The 17,358-nt window shown below is 49.5% G+C and overlaps 2 protein-coding genes across 4 annotated transcripts; both read right to left on the bottom strand.

Annotated features, from left to right (window-relative positions):
* Window positions 1-152: 152 nt before the first annotated feature.
* On the bottom strand, window positions 153-9,032 carry FOXRED2 (FAD dependent oxidoreductase domain containing 2). Its single transcript, XM_009086446.4, has 9 exons — window positions 8,901-9,032; window positions 7,893-8,438; window positions 6,205-6,456; window positions 5,542-5,811; window positions 4,693-4,859; window positions 3,887-4,052; window positions 3,139-3,380; window positions 2,153-2,323; window positions 153-1,378 (listed from the first exon to the last, which is right to left on the bottom strand). The coding sequence occupies exons 2-9, from the start codon at window positions 8,414-8,416 to the stop codon at window positions 1,113-1,115; spliced, it is 2,058 nt and encodes a 685-aa protein (XP_009084694.3). The 5' UTR covers window positions 8,417-8,438; window positions 8,901-9,032; the 3' UTR covers window positions 153-1,112.
* Window positions 9,033-9,197: 165 nt separating this feature from the next.
* On the bottom strand, window positions 9,198-16,706 carry EIF3D (eukaryotic translation initiation factor 3 subunit D). 3 transcript variants are annotated; one of them, XM_009086447.4, is made up of 15 exons: window positions 16,569-16,706; window positions 16,138-16,271; window positions 15,860-15,905; window positions 15,340-15,476; window positions 15,157-15,242; window positions 14,606-14,678; window positions 14,355-14,470; window positions 14,014-14,146; window positions 13,295-13,442; window positions 12,933-13,063; window positions 12,402-12,487; window positions 12,043-12,172; window positions 11,420-11,562; window positions 10,358-10,638; window positions 9,198-9,353 (listed from the first exon to the last, which is right to left on the bottom strand). In XM_009086447.4, exons 2-15 carry the CDS (start codon window positions 16,258-16,260, stop codon window positions 9,340-9,342), a joined length of 1,647 nt encoding a protein of 548 aa, XP_009084695.1. In that variant the 5' UTR covers window positions 16,261-16,271; window positions 16,569-16,706; the 3' UTR covers window positions 9,198-9,339. The 3 variants fall into 3 exon arrangements, with proteins under 3 accessions (XP_009084695.1, XP_050825727.1, XP_050825726.1); XM_050969770.1 differs by lacking the exon at window positions 9,198-9,353 and adding an exon at window positions 9,412-9,886 and having other exon boundaries at window positions 14,355-14,467; XM_050969769.1 differs by lacking the exon at window positions 9,198-9,353 and adding an exon at window positions 9,413-9,886.
* Window positions 16,707-17,358: the final 652 nt, after the last annotated feature.

Genomic DNA, 17,358 nt, shown 5'->3' with positions numbered 1-17,358 from the left:
AAAGGACTGGGAGAGCTTTAGGTACATGTAAGGTACAGCCCCCCTCAGTTTGGAAGCAATAGTGTGCATTTTTCAAGAAGCTAGAGAGTTGGAAAACATCATTCCCTGTCATCCCTCCTCTATTTCCTAGAAATCACAGGGACATCATGAGGTCAAGCTCAAAACTTCTCTTGCTTTGCAAATCCAGGCCCATGGAAGGAGTTCACAGGGAGATGATAGGCAAGCATACATGGCTGACAAGGGGAGCAGTGAAGTGCAGACAACATCCCTGTCAGTCTCTCTAAAATCTCAAGGTGATTGGAGGGGAGTAAAACAGAAAGAGCATTTTAACAACATCAAACTTTCTTCATGGGACATAGTGCAAATAGGAGAAATATTGGTCATGCTTTATAAAAGACAGGCTAACCTTCTAGGCTGCTTGGTGTGGGAGAAAAAAACCATGAGGACAGCAGACCCAAACTCTTTAAGTCTCTGTGTCCCAGGCATTCCAAGCAAGCTACTCATCTGTCATGGAGGAAAGAGTCCCTTGTAGTGTTCTCTAGGAAATTATAAATTATCTGACCTATACAGTAACTAAAAAAAAAAAAAAAAAATTCCCCACTTAAGCTACACAAGTGCCCTAACTCAAATGCAGGAAAAATACCAGGAAGTTTGCCTGGTATTTTGAAGTGGAGTACCACTTCAAGATTCAATGCAGAAACAAATCTTCGAGTATACACAGCGTACGGCATCCAGGCACCAGAGAGCCATAGGCTGTGAGCAGGTCACCTCTGAAGGGGACGTGACATCTGAAGTTTCCCAGGCAGTTTCCTGCGCTCACTTCTGTGGCTTCTGTACGTCACTGCAGATACTGGTCAGTGAGAAAAACACCAACACCATCTTCAGGCAACTCTGAACTCTGCAAGGACAGCATGGGAACCTCAGCATTACTGGGTTTTGTTCCCTCAGTCCTTCAGAGTATGTTGGTCCTCTTTGTAACAGCAAGATCTGAGCAGGTCTTTGGCAATTCACGATCAGTGGGAGGCATGGGGACAGAAAAGGGCAGAATCCTGCTGTGGATCTCTGTTACAGTACTGTCACAAGAGCACCTATGGATTTCAGTGCAAGAAAGGTTAAAGCTCATCCTTGGCATTAACAAGATGCTGAAGAGGACGAACTGGTATCCCATGATCTCTCATCAAGTGCTCCTGTGACCCATGGTGGCTGTCAGGGGGTCTGTCACCCAAGAAGTCTGTGTGAGTGTAATCCTGGAGCAGCCCAGCCTGTACTGCGTGCTGCCGGAGCTCCTGGCTCCCCAGCAGTCCCTGCATTCGAACGTACCCCTGCTGGCAGGAGGGAGGCAGCTTCTGATGGGTGAAGGCAAACAGGAAACAGGACTCTGCAGGGGAAAGGATCAAAAATTAGAGTCAGCAGAGATACCCCGCAGGGAAATACTCCCATAAACTATCAAGGACTTGTTCAAAACAAAAAGCAAAAAGGATGAGGGAAGATGGCTGGACTTTCCCACCCACTACCCTTCCCTGGGTAGCAGCACAGTAATTGATCTAATTCTGCAGAGCTCAGGAGACGTAGAGAGGGATCCCCAGTCTGCACACTGAGAGAAAAAGGAGCTGGATTTGAGCTTGCATCCATCTGGCATATTCTTTCTGTTACAAGACAGCTTCCCTCTGTGTGACACATGGGCTTCCTGCAGGAGGGTCCCACACCAGTGTTAAGACCAGGAAGGGAGGCAGCAGAGGCTCTTTACCTCTCACATCACAGCACTCCCATTTCCCATGGGAAACCAATCCAATCAGTGGTACATGAGATCTAATACACAATGACACAAAGATATGTTCAGATAATGAAGAAGAAAGGAAAGCTGCAGCTAGAAAAAGGATTGAACCCAACCTTATATGCCTTTCTCTAAATCCTGGCATGCCTGGGCCAGTCTTCTTCTAATGGTGACAAGAGCAAGGACTCTTTGGGAATATACACACGGAACAACACTTTGTACCATCTGGTGAGTGCATTGAGGAGGTGTGACTGATGGTGAGACACAAGCAGCTCACCACAGAGAGATCTCAGCTATTTGCAGAAAAGATCACTCCAGTCACTTGTTCCTCACATTGCTCCTCCTCTTCCTGTCACTTTGACCCTGTGCACAAATTACCTGCAAAGAAATTGCGCAGGTCGGTGCTGAGGCAGTTCTCCAAAAATCGCCTCAGCGGCAGGATGTGAGCATTCGGGGCTGTCCAGTCTGTCAGAAAGTCCTCCACAATATGATGGATGGCATTTGGCCGGGGCAGAGGCCAGTCTGGGGGACAGAGTCTCATCTCACGCTCTGCCAAGAGAACATTAAGGGAGTCTCTTAGAAGTAAAATGGCATTAAAAAGAGCTTGGGGAGTGGAAAGCAGCTGTGACAGCTGTTTCCGCCTTTGTCCTGACCTTTTAATCTGTTACTTTCATTTGCAATCCCCTCTGCTAGCTCTGTCCTCAACAGCCCTGCCACTGCACAGCTGCCCTCTGTTCCTGCCTGAAGCATTCCTGTCATCTCACTCCAGTTCCCCCTGGGCAGGGACTGCCAGATGGGCAACATTGTTTTTAATGCTGCTACCCATCATGCTTATTTATGAGAAGGCAAGCGGGACCCTAACCCTCGGTTTCTGGAGATGAAGATTTCAACACACTCATTTCCCAAGGAAGTCTACCCTGCTGCTAGACAGAACACTCCTCTTCAAATCCTTGCCTTTGGCTGCCTCTATGTCTGTGTGACCTCTGAGACCTGGGCCTGCCAGAGAGCAGCTTTTTCTTTGCAGCAAGATGGCCAAACAACAACACCCTCATCTGTCAGGTTCTGCAAAATTCACATAGGGTGCCAGCCAAAGAGAAGAACTGTTCCTCTTTTTGGGCATGGGGAAATTTCCAGCATGCCTGTTTGTTCCTATTTTCAAACGTGAGGTCTCTGGTACAACCCCCCACCCCCCATAGCGGTCTTACAGATGGAACTTTCTTGCCAACTCTCAGCTTCCTTTTCAGCTCACACAGTGGTGGGAAGTGTCTCACAGGAAGGGGGAATAGTGCTTTCAGGTACCATCCCCACTCTGGCTCTCTCCCTCCTTGTTTTGCTTGTGTCACACAATTAGCAGGAAAGCTTACCTGTTGGGAGGTGTTTGTAATAGTAAACAACAGGGTGTAAAAAGTTGGACTGCCAGGCATGCTGCGCCTCTCCCACAGCACGGTTGTAGTAGAAGACATCCTTGTCAGCCCCAGAGAAATTCCTCCCGTACTCCATGATGATGACAAAGAGCCCATTGCGAGCCTTTCTTCCTGTCTGCATTTCGAGCTCGGCCAGGACTCCAATAGGGTACTCTTCCAGGTATTCAAATGCTGTGGCATTCCTGTGAATTGAAAACACACCATCGGAATTTTCCATCAGAGAAAGCCAGCTGGGATCCAACCCACCCTCAGCTGGTCAAGGCTAAAGCCAAAAAGTCATCAGATAGTAATTTTCTTTGGTCATTACAAATCTGAGCTGGACTTGATGCAGAGCTTAAAAAGGCTGCAGATACTGTTACAAGACACCATTGTTTTCCTAGATTATGGGAGTCCCTCTACAGCAGCATGGCTCAACAAAGTTTTTTCCTGGGGTCAGTAAAAGAGTACTACACCTCTAAGCCTAAAGGGAAGGTCTGGACTATTTCAGCCCTTTAAGAGGGAGAAACAGTCTGCACAATTGGGCACCAGTTGCAGCAGTAGTACAGGTTTGGAGTGGCTGCCTATGCGATGGTAACATCCTTAGGCAGGAACAGCACAGTTGGTGTGGTGTCAACATGGGAGGCAATGGTAAAGAAACAGAAATGAAATTATGGAGGGCGGTGCTGGGAATAATTACTCACTCACTCACTCTCTCAGCAGTATGATGTCAGCCAGGACACTGAACATCTGGTAGAGCCCTGAGGCCTCATTCACCCTCTTGATGATGGAATTGGTCAGTTGTGTAATAGGGTAGACTGTGGATGGCCAGGGGACACCATGGTGACGGTTTTCCAATAGGCGATGGACTGCCCGAGCTAAGACATGGAGAGAAACAAAGACAGCTTATTTAACAACACAAGCTAATGTTTTAAGAAATCCAATCTCTGTGCTGCAGGAGGATGTAATAAACAACCTTTACAGCTCCTCCGTGCTCAGGATCTCCCACCCCAATCGCTGGTAACTGCAGTGGAGATGCCCTCGGAAAGCTGATGTGATGCTAAGTGATGGGGGAGGAGGCGGGGGGTCCTTGGGGATATTTCATTACTTCTCAGCGGTCCTTTAATGATAAGGATGGGCACACACACATAAAGAAGGAAATTCTCTCTACTGCCCACAGCTGCTGGGTTTTAACTCCACAGCACAGACCTCTCACCCACAGCCTGTCACAAGGCAGAGCATCTGTCAGGAAGAAATCTATTGTGTTACATAAATAACAGACAGTGAGCAAAGGAGATACAAGCCAAAACAAAGACAGACAACCAAAAACTTCATATATGACCCCAAGTCACTTCTCCTCCGCTTCATATTATGCAGCTGCAGCTTAACTGTGTTTTGTCCTTTTTATTGCCAGAACAAGACTAAGGGTAATCTCTTTCCAGCAGTAAGCTATGGATTGTTCTTTTGAAGGGAGGAACGATTTCCACCTCTGCCCTTTCTGTACACCCCAGTACTCACTTGTATACCGGAATCCATGGATGAAGCCCCCAGCAGATTTCCTGAAGTCAACTGAATGGCTAGCAGTACCAAGAACAAAGAGCCCTCGAGTGCCTCTAGATTCGTAGTTTGGTTTGATTTGAGGATACTTCTTAATATTCCCTTTTCCTGGCATCATTCTCAGGGATCTGATATGCAAAGGAGAAGAGCAGGCTATCAGGAAGGACAGGAGTAGAAAAATAAAAAGGGTTTCTGATACACATTATTTTGCAGCCACGGCAAGATTCTGCCGATTCATACCCCTGCTGCCTTCAGTGACATTTACTACTAAAATGAGGATATTTGGAGGATAAGGGTGCCCATCTCAAGATAGCCCTGGACAAGGTCTAATTGTCAGTGGAGCCACTACAATGAATTTTGGAAGATACAGTGAAGTTAGCAGTATCATTCCATACCAAGGTGGAATGAAGGTTGCATCCTCAGGGAATTTTTTTTCCCCAACAAAACCTTTTTGTAGTGATCTGCACCTTTATCATCCTCATTTCAGAAAAAAACCCCAATTATTGCTAGCCTCGTTCTTGTGATCTGGCAGGTCAGGATGTTAAGTTCTGAAGGTACAAGCTTTTCTGTGTCACTCAGGTCTCATTGCTCCCATCGGTACAGCCTTAAAGCCTGTTGGTCAGAGGGCAGTGACACATGTTCCCACTGGACTCAGCCTCACCTGCAGGATAAACAAAGGACTGTGCAGCACCAAGAAGCTCAGAGCACACAGAGGTCCAAACAATGCTGCCAGAAGAAGACCTGTTCTTCCCTTTCCTCCCTACTTCAGGCTAAATACCTATTTTCATGGAGATCCTGGTTCTCCCTCACCTGTTATAGATAGAGAAGTCAAACTTCCAGCCCAGGCAGCGGATGACACGGTCGTAAGGTGCGCGGGTGGCAAAATTGTCCAGTTCATCCTGAGGGAGGGTGATGGAGTCAATGCCTGCACTAATGTTCCTGTTCTCCAAATAGAACCTCAGTGTGATGTGCAACTTTCCCTTTTTGTCCTTAACAATAGCCAGATCTTCCAGGTCACCCTCCAGAAGCCCATCCAGAGATTTCAGCTGGTAGGTGTCCAGCAGGCCGTTGTTAACTGCTCTATGGAAAATACAAGAATGTAAAGAAGGGAGGTTCAGTCCTGGCTGCTGAAAATGGAATCATTCATCACTCACTGTCCTTGCATGATGTAGCCAACCTCCTAACTTTCCTCTGTAACTAGAAGCAAGGGAATAACTTGAAAGCCAGTACATTTTAAAGATTATAGTTTCCAAGTGGACATGTTTCTATTTTAGGTCCTAAAAAGCTCTCACCAAGCCTCTGTGTTCAGCAACTGCAACCTGGATTGCTTTAAAGCAAGGACCTATAGAAAGCCCCATATTTCCCCTATGGCCCCCATGACAGCACCAGTCCAGCCTGTCGCCGGGGAAAGAGGTGATTCTCCTTGTTAATATTCCAGCTGTGTTAGAAACAGGAATAGGAGCAGTTCCTTACCTCAGATCCCCGACGTAGTGGGTGGCCCAAGAGAGGCGCACACGGGACCGGCTCACCATGTGGATGAAATTCGTGACACCCAGGATGTTCTCCGCTGTCTCGAAGGCCGAGTTCCCTCGGCCCAAGATCAACACAGTTTGGCCAGTGAAGTCCTCCGGGTTGATGGACACAGTCTCGTAACCCTCAACATACTCTGAGCCAGGAAAGTTTACCACATTGGGAACCCACATCCCAGCAGCAACCAACAAAGAGCTGCAAGAACAGGGATAGCATGTGGAAATGCAGGAATTTCAGGAAAGGGGCCCCATCTCCTCATTCCTTCCGCCTCCCTCCTCTCACTGTGGAAGGTGGCTGCAATGTGACCCCCACAGTGACACTGGACCAGCTGCACAGGTCATGGTTTCAAGAGAAACTTCTACCTAGCTTCAACTAGTGACCTGCTCCTCTCTTCCCTATCCTCAGGACAACTAGGAACACTGTTATATATAGCAACAGTCAGTGTGGGTGCTGTATATATATACATCTCCCTTGCCTGTTCATGAATGCAACTTCTACTCATATGAACTCACTGACAGTATCACAGGTTGATTATATGTTGCATAAAAATGACTTGAATGTAAAATTTGAGTTGACTTTTGGCAGAGCAGAAGTCATTCTTAAGACAGACAGGGAATAGTTTTGATATTTTGAAATGTAACTGCCAGTCATAAAAACACGTTAGCAACATCACTAATTGTTAACACCAAAAATAACTACAGTGATCTTTTTATATCACTCCATAAGAGCTTTTACTTGATTCTTGAGGAAGTTTTTGTGACTTGGAAGCACCAGGCAGCTGAGGCAAGCAGCACTGCCTGCTGTCCCAGCCTTGCTTACACAGCGTCCCGAGGGCAACTCATTCGCGGTACGTGGGTGTCCGGGATTGCCTTCTGTCCCCTCGGAGCCTGCCAGCAGCACACCGGCAAGTGACAGCCAGCACGACCTGCTGTCGTAGAGCTGAGGCTCTCAGGAGAGGTGAGAAATATACTCCGTATGTTCACACGAGTAACTTTGAGGTTTTTAGGAATGGAGCTAAGTGGTGGTACGGGATACATACACGTAAATAGGACGAGTGGAAGGGGAATTCAGCGACCAGCAGCCCTGAGGGTTATTTCTTACACTCCTTGCCCCTCCCCCAAAAATTCCTCACTTTCCTCTGCTTCTCCCCGGCCTCTTCCAGCTCTGTGCCAACCAAGGGTTTCACTTGTCTGGGACACACCCCTGAGCACACGCGGGAAAACGGGAGCAAGATGTCACTGCACTGACTCAATCCAGTTTGTAATAAAGGCAGTGTTGGCTGTGAGTACAAGTGAGTTACTTTTTTCACAGACAGCAATTATCTAGTGATAAAACAAAAGTGCCTTCAAGCATACTTATCAAGGACAGACGCTGCAGTGATGGCCATGGCAGCCAATTTGTGTCTGCCCTCCCAACCTCCTCAGCTGCCCAAAGCAAAACACTGCTCGTGAAAGGCAATGCCTTCCCAGGAGCAGTTATTCCACCTATCCGCTTGCCAATCCCTAAAAGATGTTCTCCACCCCGATGGTGATTAAGGTTCTAAGAGGCTGTGAAATCTCCATGCTCGGATACTCATGCCTCAACAGGGCAAAGCTCTGAGCTGCATGTCAAGCCCCAGGTTTGCCCATTACCTGCACTTGTAGTTCTTCCTGTCCTGGTCGGTCAGGAGAAAATAATGGCCGTTCCAGGCCTGCTCATTCTTCTCCAGTGTCACATGGATGATGGCTGAGTTGTACTGAACCCGCAGCTTCAGCAGGGAAGCAAAGTCCTCCAGGTAACGCACCATCGTGTCAGCGTCGGGGAAGAAGTCACGAGAGTAGCGTCGGAATAGCAGCCGCCGGTCGTGGCTGAGGAGCGAATTCCAGTCGTGGCGGAGGTTGAACTCGCTGTTGGACTTGCCCGTGTACTGCTTGTTGATGCTGATGAGTTTGCGGTGCCGAGGGTAGAGCGCGAAGAAGCTGCCGGGAGCATGACTCCGCTCAAAGACGACGTAGTCCCGGCCGGCTTGCTGGAGGAAATAGGCCGCCTGCAAGCCCGCGGGGCCGGCCCCGATGACGCAGTAGTCGTGGTAGAGGAACGTGGCGCCACTTATCGCGCATAGGCTGCTGGCGTACAGGGCCAGCCCCAGGAGCGTCCCGCAGACCGCCGGGACCATGGCGAGGCTGGCGCAGCCGGCCCTGAAGGGAAGAGGACCGGGAGGCGTCACCCCAGGGGCTGCAGACTCCCCGCAAGAGACCCCCGACCCCACTAGTCCTCGGCCACGGCCGCCATGACACCCCCACACAGGGTGGGGTGTTGGAACAGGGCGCTGCTCCCTGCCAGCCAATAGCAGCAGGTGTCCCTGGCCTTCCAGCCAATGGGAGCACAGTGGCCCCCGCCACACCACACAGGTGGCAAGGTGGGGCAGCACCTGTGGACTGCTGGTCGCGAGCGCCTCTGCGCCCCACCAGCCAATGGGGACGGGCAGCGCAAGCCCCCCAGCCAATGGGAGATGGGGTGCCCAGAGCTGCCCTCGCTCCCCCGCCAATACGGTCCCGGCCCTGATGCCCCCGCCCCCGCCAAACGGCGCACGAGGCGCAGCGCACATGACGCGCAGGGCCGCCACCGCCCGTCCGCACCCATCCTGCCCGGGGCCGCACCTGTACCATGGAGCTCCCGCCGCTCCGCTCCTCCCGCTCCGCTCCCTCCTTCTTCCCGCGCCGCCCGGTGAGGGCGGGGCGGGCACGGCGCTACCTCCCGCCCGCTGCGGGGGCGAGCGAGGGGGGCGGCGCGCTCCCCGCGTCACGTGACGCCGCCACCGCCGCTTCCCGCCGCCGGCACCATGGCGGCGCGCGCACCACGTGTCCGGGGGCGGGCGGCGCTTAAAGGGGCAGGCGCGGGACGGAGCCGTGACCGCGGCGGATACCCGAACCACGCACACACACAGAAACAGCGCCGGCAGTCGGCAAATCAACTTTATTCAGCCTTCCCCCCGTTTATGATCGATGTGCAGCGCAGCTGGGGCAAAGGTACAGCCACAGCTCATCCCCGGACCAGGGCTGCCCGGGCACTGCAGGCCCTCAGTGCTGGTTGCAGGGTTCAGCTCTCTTCCTCTGAAAAAGAAGAGAAGCAGAAATTAAGCGAATGCAGCTGGGGGAAGAAAACCCCAGAATTAAACCCTTGCTGTCAAGGAAATGCCACAAGGAACACAAAAAACCAAGGCTGTCACTTTGGAAGATTTGTCCCACCTCCAAGTGACTCCTTGCCTCTGTCCAGCTTCCCAACAAACCTGCTCATCAGCCATGACCACACACTCGTCATACACAATTTACATTCCTAATTACGCAGCAACCCAACTAACATTTCCATAATAAAATCCAGAGCAGCCAGGCTAAGCTTACAGCCTAAAAATAACCTGGGAGATATCTTTCCTATCACAGAAGCAAGAGCTCTAGGATAAATGGCTTCCCTCTGTCAGTGGAGCATACACAGATCTCACACCAGACACGGTTTCAGGCAGCGAAGGGAAGGCAGCAGTTGTCCACTGGGCACCACTGATCCTCCAAAACTCACATCCAGACCAGCCAGTGATTGCTCAGCTTCAAGAGTCACTTCAGAAAAGCTTCATCACGTTCCCTCAATTGCGCTGTCACCACACATTTTAAATGTGTCACCTTATAGTTACTGCCATTTCTAAAACTGCAGTCAAAAATTATCCCAGTATCAACAGAAATTAGCACCCACCCTCTCCTGCAGACCTTAGGGCCACTGAATGAAGGGCTTCTTGGCAGGCTTCATTCTGCCAGACAGTGTTCTGGACCTGGGACCTCGCCCCAAACCCTGCTAAAATCAGTCCTCACCAAGTATCTGTACAGAGGCACAACATCTGCATCTCCAACTCTGCGCTGTTTTTCTTCCAGCTGAGTACTCCCAGTGTCACCCACACATTTTCAACAGAGTCCCATTCTTGGGAACACACATTCTCCAGCCTCGCTCCTCTCCCACTGTTGCACTGGTCAGATCCAACCCTTTAGCTCTGGTCTTCATCATACATAACCCCTTTTCACCCAGACTAGAACACCACTTCAAAGCATAAAGCACCAAGTATGCTACAAACCTTCCTCTTCCTCTTCTTCCTCCTCATCCTCCTCATCTTCATCAGAGCTGAAGGTGCCATCAGGCAAACTGTAGATGCGGATCACCTGCTTGTTGGGGTCCTTGAGGATGAGGTACTTCCCCTCATCCAGCTTCATGCAGATGTCAATGACGCATCGCAGGATGCCCCAGGCATTCTCTATGCTCAGATTAATCTGGCTGGCAAATTCATTTGGCTTGAACTGCTGTGTGCCCAGGATCACGTGGCGGGCAGAATCCTTCACGTGGTAACGGGATACGTACCTAGGGGGGCAAGAAGAAACCAGAGGGGTATCAGACTGCTCCCAGACAGCAGAACACCAGCAAGAAAAGCAGCATGAACATCTTATTTTTGTTTTCTGGGCTAAAAAATCCTAATACTCACACACTGAAAGCTAAGAGGATTTCTTGGCTACAAACTCTCAACCTGCAATGCACCTGGAAATCCTCAAATCGGATGGAGAGGTACAAAAGATAAAGAAGAATTAGCCTCACAGATAAAATTAAGAAATAGCATGATTTGCTGGGAGCTTGGAATGAAAAAGATGGAAAAGAATCAATTCTGTGTCTGTGGATGGAACTGAGGTTGCTGAACCACTAGAACTTAAATATTTAGCAAAAGCCTCTTGTTCATTACCTACAATACTCAACTGATTTTAAGCTGACAGTTTAAAAACACTGTGGCTGTATCTCCCCCTACCACCTAATTTCTCAGTAACAGGGCACTGAAGATCTCAATCAGATTCCTGACAGGCAACACAGTCACTGTATTTATTTCCCTCGTTGGTGACCAAAGCAAGGAGGCTGAGAGCCCACACAGGCCACCTGTCTGTCCCTCATGTGTGGGGACAGTCATAGCTGGATGCTAAAGGGAAGCAGCTTACACCAAGGCTGGTGCACTCACCACAAGCTTTCCTTTCTTGACCACTCAAACACTGGGTGATTTTAGGATTACTCGTTCTGTAAATGCTTCACTCAGCCATACACCAAATTTAAAAATGGAAAATGCACCTGGAAGACATTTGGTGTGAACCATCCCCCTTACCCGAGTTTAAGATACTCTGATCCAGCCAGCAGTGCACAGCATGTCCAGCGGGCCAGTTTGTAGCTGTTGTTCTTCAGCTCCGTGGCAATGACAGCCCCTCTCTGAGAGTCCAGCTTCTGGCGCCAGTCCACCCCATTGCAATACTGAGAGGAGAATCAAAACCAGGGTCAGCCTGACAAGCCAAGAGCAGGCATCTCTTCAGCCACCTTGTCATCACATAGGAAAACTGTCTACCCTACGGTAGCACAGGAAGGAGTGTGAACTGCAGCCTACAGAGAAAGCTCTTGCACCGGGAAGGGAGAAATGCAAACAGCTGAGATTGCTCAACATTTGTGGCACTGGTTAGAAGTGGTAGCTAGTGAGGAAAGAATTCTAAAGAGAACCGTAAGAACAGACTGGCTACTGCGCTGAACACTCAGGGAGACGAGAGGGCTCAAGCCAGCTACCTCACATTTAGGGGAGAATCTCATCAGTATTGCTTGTCCACCAAAGTTATACTCCTTAGTGGAATGTAACACCCGGGGGACACCGCCAGATGTTTGTCTCATCTTCCCTGCTGTACCTGGCATGTCAGGCAGCAGTGAAGCAGTTAGAGCTAGCTTGGGGATCCTGTTCTTCCTCACCCTCGAATCCCACTCGTTCAGTGTTTTGATGTTGATGAATGACACTTCTCCATTAGCTCCTGTCATCACTCCATCATGCTCACAGCGGACAATGAGATCTATATCATCTCCCAGCTTCCACCTTCGGTACCTGCCGATAAACAATCCAGCTGGTTATTTCTGACCTTTATATTCAGACCTTTGTTCTCTTCCAGATCCACAGAAGCATTCAGCAAAATCTTTTCCTCATCTATCTTTTCACTGGATGTGAGGTCATCCATGAATCCCTCTAAAGGCAAAGCTTCTATCAATAACACTAGCAACCTGTTTTGCCTGCGTATCACACTGACAAAACCTGGGCATCAGAAATATTAACTTACCTGTATGCAACAGAGGCTACTTCATTTTTATCCATGTCATCCTCCACAAAGGGGTTTGGGTTGGGAAACTTGTACTTCTCCTTTCCCTGCAGATGAAAACAGCAGATCGTGTTAGGAGACAGCTTTCCTCTATTGGAAAAATATTCTTTTACAGCAACAGTAGCTGATTTCCCTTCTGTAGAGAAACACCAAAACATTAAGACAGCTGATGAAAGCCTCATGCCCACATTAGTCACAGCACTATAAGCAGTACTTGTACTGGCACTTAGGCTTCATTAAGTGTACTGAGAAGCCTGTCTACATCATCAATGGGAGTAGGCTGATTTCTCTGTGAAATCAAGGTGGAAACCTTTCTACAACAAAGTCACACTGCTCACCAGAAATAATTCCACCTCTTTCAAAAGTGAAAGACCACTGGTATAACACAACTGTCAATAAAAATGCTTCTGTGCTGTATTAAAGCAGACTTAATGAAGTGTCTTGTTGAGACTCTGGAATGCAGACCCACTACTCAACACAGTTCCGCCTTACCATCCTCAGACACTGCTGGGAGAAGTTATGATTGATGTAGGTAGCTTCCATGGCCAGGTTGCGTGGAGAATTAAAAGAGTTGCCCTCTTCCTGTGGTGGCTCATTGGCTGTTTCACTCACTGTCAGGAGGTCTGGGAAGAAAACCAGATGCAAATGGTTATACTTGGGGGAGTAACTATGTCAGCTTTAGCTTTCTAACCCTACATCAGAGCAGATCAATACTGAAGTTCCCCACACAGCTATCACACACACTGCAGTAATAAGCTTGTTCAGGGAACTCAGTGTGGACACCCAAATAAGCATGAGGAAAATCAGACCTTATAGCTGCTGCAACAGAAATTCTTTTCAGGACTTTTCCTCACCGAAATCTGAGTTGTCCCTCTTGTCAAAGAAAAGCTTGGATCCAACTCTCTGGACAATGATGTCCCAGGAATAGACAGAACGAGTGCAGCTCATCAGTGTGGCCAGGATGGCATCTGTGGCAAATACATTCCCTTGTGTCTTGGCCAGCTGTGAATACAGGAGGAGGAGAAAACTGTTTCAGCAATAAAAACAGATATCCCTTCCCTAGGTAGGACAAGAAGTGCTAGCAAACCAGATCACTGATTTCTTCTGAGAAGAATTTCTGACTGAGAAAGCTGTACTGGTGAGTACCCCATTGACTGACAGACAAAGAGTAAGGTACTACCTAGCAATCCTGCCCCACCCTCACCCACACAAGGGGAAGGTAAGAAACTACTACAAAATGTTAATTCTGTTGGAAAATGCACAGCTTCTCACTGCAAATCAAGTCACAAGAGAGAAATGTCTGAGCCTTCCTCACCTCCAAAAGCAAGGCCGAAGGATCATGTCTCTGACATAAATTTTCTTCCCAACATAGCTCAAGTACTGGTCTGTTTGACCTTCCAGAATTAGAGCTTTTCCTTGGCCAGTGTTCCTATCTCTGCATTAATCTAGTTCTGCCTTCCATCTAAGAAAAATACTGATACCAGCTAATGCTTCTTGCTTTTGCCCTTTGGTCTGACAGTGACAGGTGGTCTCCAACAACAGCCCACACTGAGTTTCACAAATTGATGGGTACCTTTCGGATAACTGGGTCATCCGTAGTGGTGACGGTATGGAAGATGCGCTTAATGCTCCTCAGGAGCTTCTCGTTCCTTGTCGTAATGCGGTCAAAGGCTTTGTCGTAGTACTCTAGGGCTCCACAGCACTCTCTGCAAAGATAAGAGGACCATCTGGATACCCCTCTTACAGATAACACCACCCATGAACTGCACAGGGCCTGCTGGGTGTTCCATTACCTCCCCTTGGTTTTGATACTTCAATGAGAACACTGGGAACAGGCAGGAGACCCTTGAGCACCCGCTTTTCAAAAATTTGGTCACTTCATGGAGCAAGCAAAGGGCTGTCTTAGGAACTCACATGTCCTGTGGCTCTGACACCTCCAGATAGCGCATTTTCATCAGCCGAGGGAAATCCATCTCCTCCTTCACCTCCCAATCGCTGCGAACTTCAACAGAGGAGTCACGAGGTTTCTGCTGTGCAGCCAGAGGGGGGACACGTACAGAGAGAAATAGAGACACATCAGGATTTGTGCAAGAGGAGCTGCCCTGTGAGTGCAGTCACAGAAACCTAACCATCAGAGGGGGCACAATGCTCATCAGTTTGTCTACCTGTGATTTCTGGTCCCACTTCTGCCTCACTCCAAACTGCTTCTGAAACTTCTTCTGTAGGCGCAAACGATCTCTAAAATGACAAATGTGAGAAAAGCCATGATTCCTATATGTCACAACCACTCTTCCACCTCCAAACTACTATCAGAGGAACACTGCTTTCAGACACTGAGCTGCTGAAACATTTGTTGAGCCATCTGTTGATCAAGACGCCCAAGGCATTAAAATGTCTGCTCTTTGCTCTAAGCAGCTCTTTACATAGTTTTACCTGAAGACTGAAATGCAGTTTTCAAAAAGGATATTCTCTCTTTAGAATGCCACCATTACATTCTAAACACAACTAAAAAATTCTCCTAAATTATTAGGTAGCCATTTGAAATCCATGCTTTTAAGTACTACTGACACCAGAAGAACACTGTACTGAAAACATCCTGAAATTCTTTGCTGACTGTTTGCTCCAGCAGACTCTGTTATTGCAAGTTTGCAAATTCATCAACAGTATGTTCACACACTCCAAACCGAGCTCGGTATGCTCATCTCTGCAGCCTCACCTCTCCTTCTGCTTGGCACTTTTTGGCAGTGTCTGCATGCTGAACTGCAGCATGTTCCGACGGTCCTTGTCTCTCCGAAGGTTCCTCTGCAGAAATGATGGAAAGAAAAAAGAACAGGTTTCAACTGGGAAGAATCGCGTGCTGCCAAAGCTCCCCTCTGATCCTGTCTCAGGGACACGCTACCTGAGCAAACCTCATGCGGTTCCTCTGGTACGCTGTTTTCTGCGTCCGGGCCGTGTCCACCAGCTGGAAGCTGGTCTCATCCTCCTCGTGGAAATAGGCATATTGGCTTCCGCCGCCAAACTGTGACGAGTACTTGTCTGGAAACAAAACAAAGCAGCTCAGCACCAAGGTCCTAAGAAAAAATCCTGATGCTTTGCATCTTTCTCTCCCCAGCTTCCTTCACCTAAGTCTGATATCTAAACTGGGATGCCTGCCTTACACCTGCACATCTACTCCCCCTCCACACCTCCCTTACAAGCCCGGGCAGGAAGGCAGTACAAAAACCTAGAGTAAGTCCCAAGGACAGGGAGAGCCCCACGGAGCTCTCCCAAGGGTAATACACACTTCCTAAAGTAAGCTGCTGTCTTGCTGAGGTGTGCAGGTAATTACAGGGTGGGTATGAGACATGAAAGCAGGAACAACGCTTGGAAGGAAGCTTGCAGAAAAGAAACCCCAGGAACAGCCAGCAGACCACACGTACTTGTGTATCTTTTATCCTGGTACGTAGCTCCTGTCCAATCAGCCACCTAAGAACGAGCATAAACGGTTAAAAGTAAGAAGTAACACAACATATGCTCCAGGTCTAATCCTTTTGACTCCCACCTGTGCCTGCCAGCCCTGCTAGGTGCTCACAGTGTGTTAGGACACACTGCCAAGGGTGCCAGAGGAGCAGGCAGGGTAACAAAAGCAAACACGGGAGGCAGCGTGCAGGGGGCCCAGAAGGGCCCCAGAGCTCAGGGCCCAGCACGGCACAGGTACCTTGCCCAGGCGGTCTCCTTTGCTGAAGGGCTGGTACGGCATGTCCTTGAACTGCTCGGGCACAGCACACGGGCCCCAGCCGGAGGGGTTGTCCTGGATCACGGGTGCCACAAACTTCGCCATTTTTTAATTTTCTAAAGGTGAAAAAATGAAAAAACTTTCAAACCCTCAGCTGCCGCACGGTGCGGCACTGAGACCTGAGGCCTTGCTTCAGCACCAGCCACCGCCAAGGGAAGGCGCCTCCGCCAGTCAGGCCTGGGGAGGAAGGAAGGGTTCTGGTGGGCGCTGCATGTGCCGGGGAGGGGCGGGGACGCGGCCCCACCGGAACCGGCGGGAGCGGTGGGGCGGGGCCGGGGGGGGGTCTCGGTACACGCGGGAGGTGCCGGCGCGGCAGGAGAGCGGCTCCGGTGCGACCCCAGCGCCTCCTTCACCTGCGCGGCCCCGGTACGGCCCCGATGGCGGCGGATCCAGCGGCGGATGCGGGAGCGGCTCCGGCGGCGGCGGCGGCGGCGGGCGGGGAAAGGCCGCGCGCAGCTACGGCGCGCCCTTGGCGTCAGCGCCGCGCGACGGCAGCGCCCTGTCGTAAAAGCAGAAAACAGCCAACCCCCGGAAAAGCGAGCAACGGGCGCGGCTGCCGTAAAGCGGAAACGTTGTTGCAAAATGTCTACTCCTTAAAAATTTTCTTAAGAGAAGATGTTCATTGATGTTTGATCTTTGTGTACTTTCAGCTCTGATCAACAAGTTTAAACTGTGAAACAGGAGCTAACAAACAAGCTCCGAGTGATGTCCAGATGTTAGAAAGACAAATTACTTGGTAGTAGAACTGCCTTGTTAAGGTTTAGGGATCAACGTTTTTCAGTGACCTTCGGGGAGGTTAACAAAGCTTGGGAAGAGGGATGTGCCACAGATAGTGGACACAGAATGCAGAACTTACAAGCCACAAAGACACTTGGCAAAGCCCCCAAGGTAAGAAAGAAACTAATAAAGACAGCTCGGCAACTGTGCTGAATCAGCTCCAACAGAGTAAAAGGTAATTCTGGCAGGGGGAGATCATGGCCACTGACCCAAGAAACCACCGACTGGAAAGGAGAGAGAGACTGAGCATGCAGACTAATTAGCATGAGCAGGGAGAGGTCCATTAACCAATAGAAGACAGAATACTAATTAAAAAGAGAATTAGGTAATTTTTAGCCAAGGAACATTAGTGGCTTTGTTTGGTAA

The sequence above is a fragment of the Serinus canaria genome, chromosome 1A (assembly GCF_022539315.1).
Source record: "Serinus canaria isolate serCan28SL12 chromosome 1A, serCan2020, whole genome shotgun sequence".
Classification (NCBI taxonomy): domain Eukaryota; kingdom Metazoa; phylum Chordata; class Aves; order Passeriformes; family Fringillidae; genus Serinus; species Serinus canaria.
This window is presented reverse-complemented; position numbering and strand designations above follow the sequence as displayed.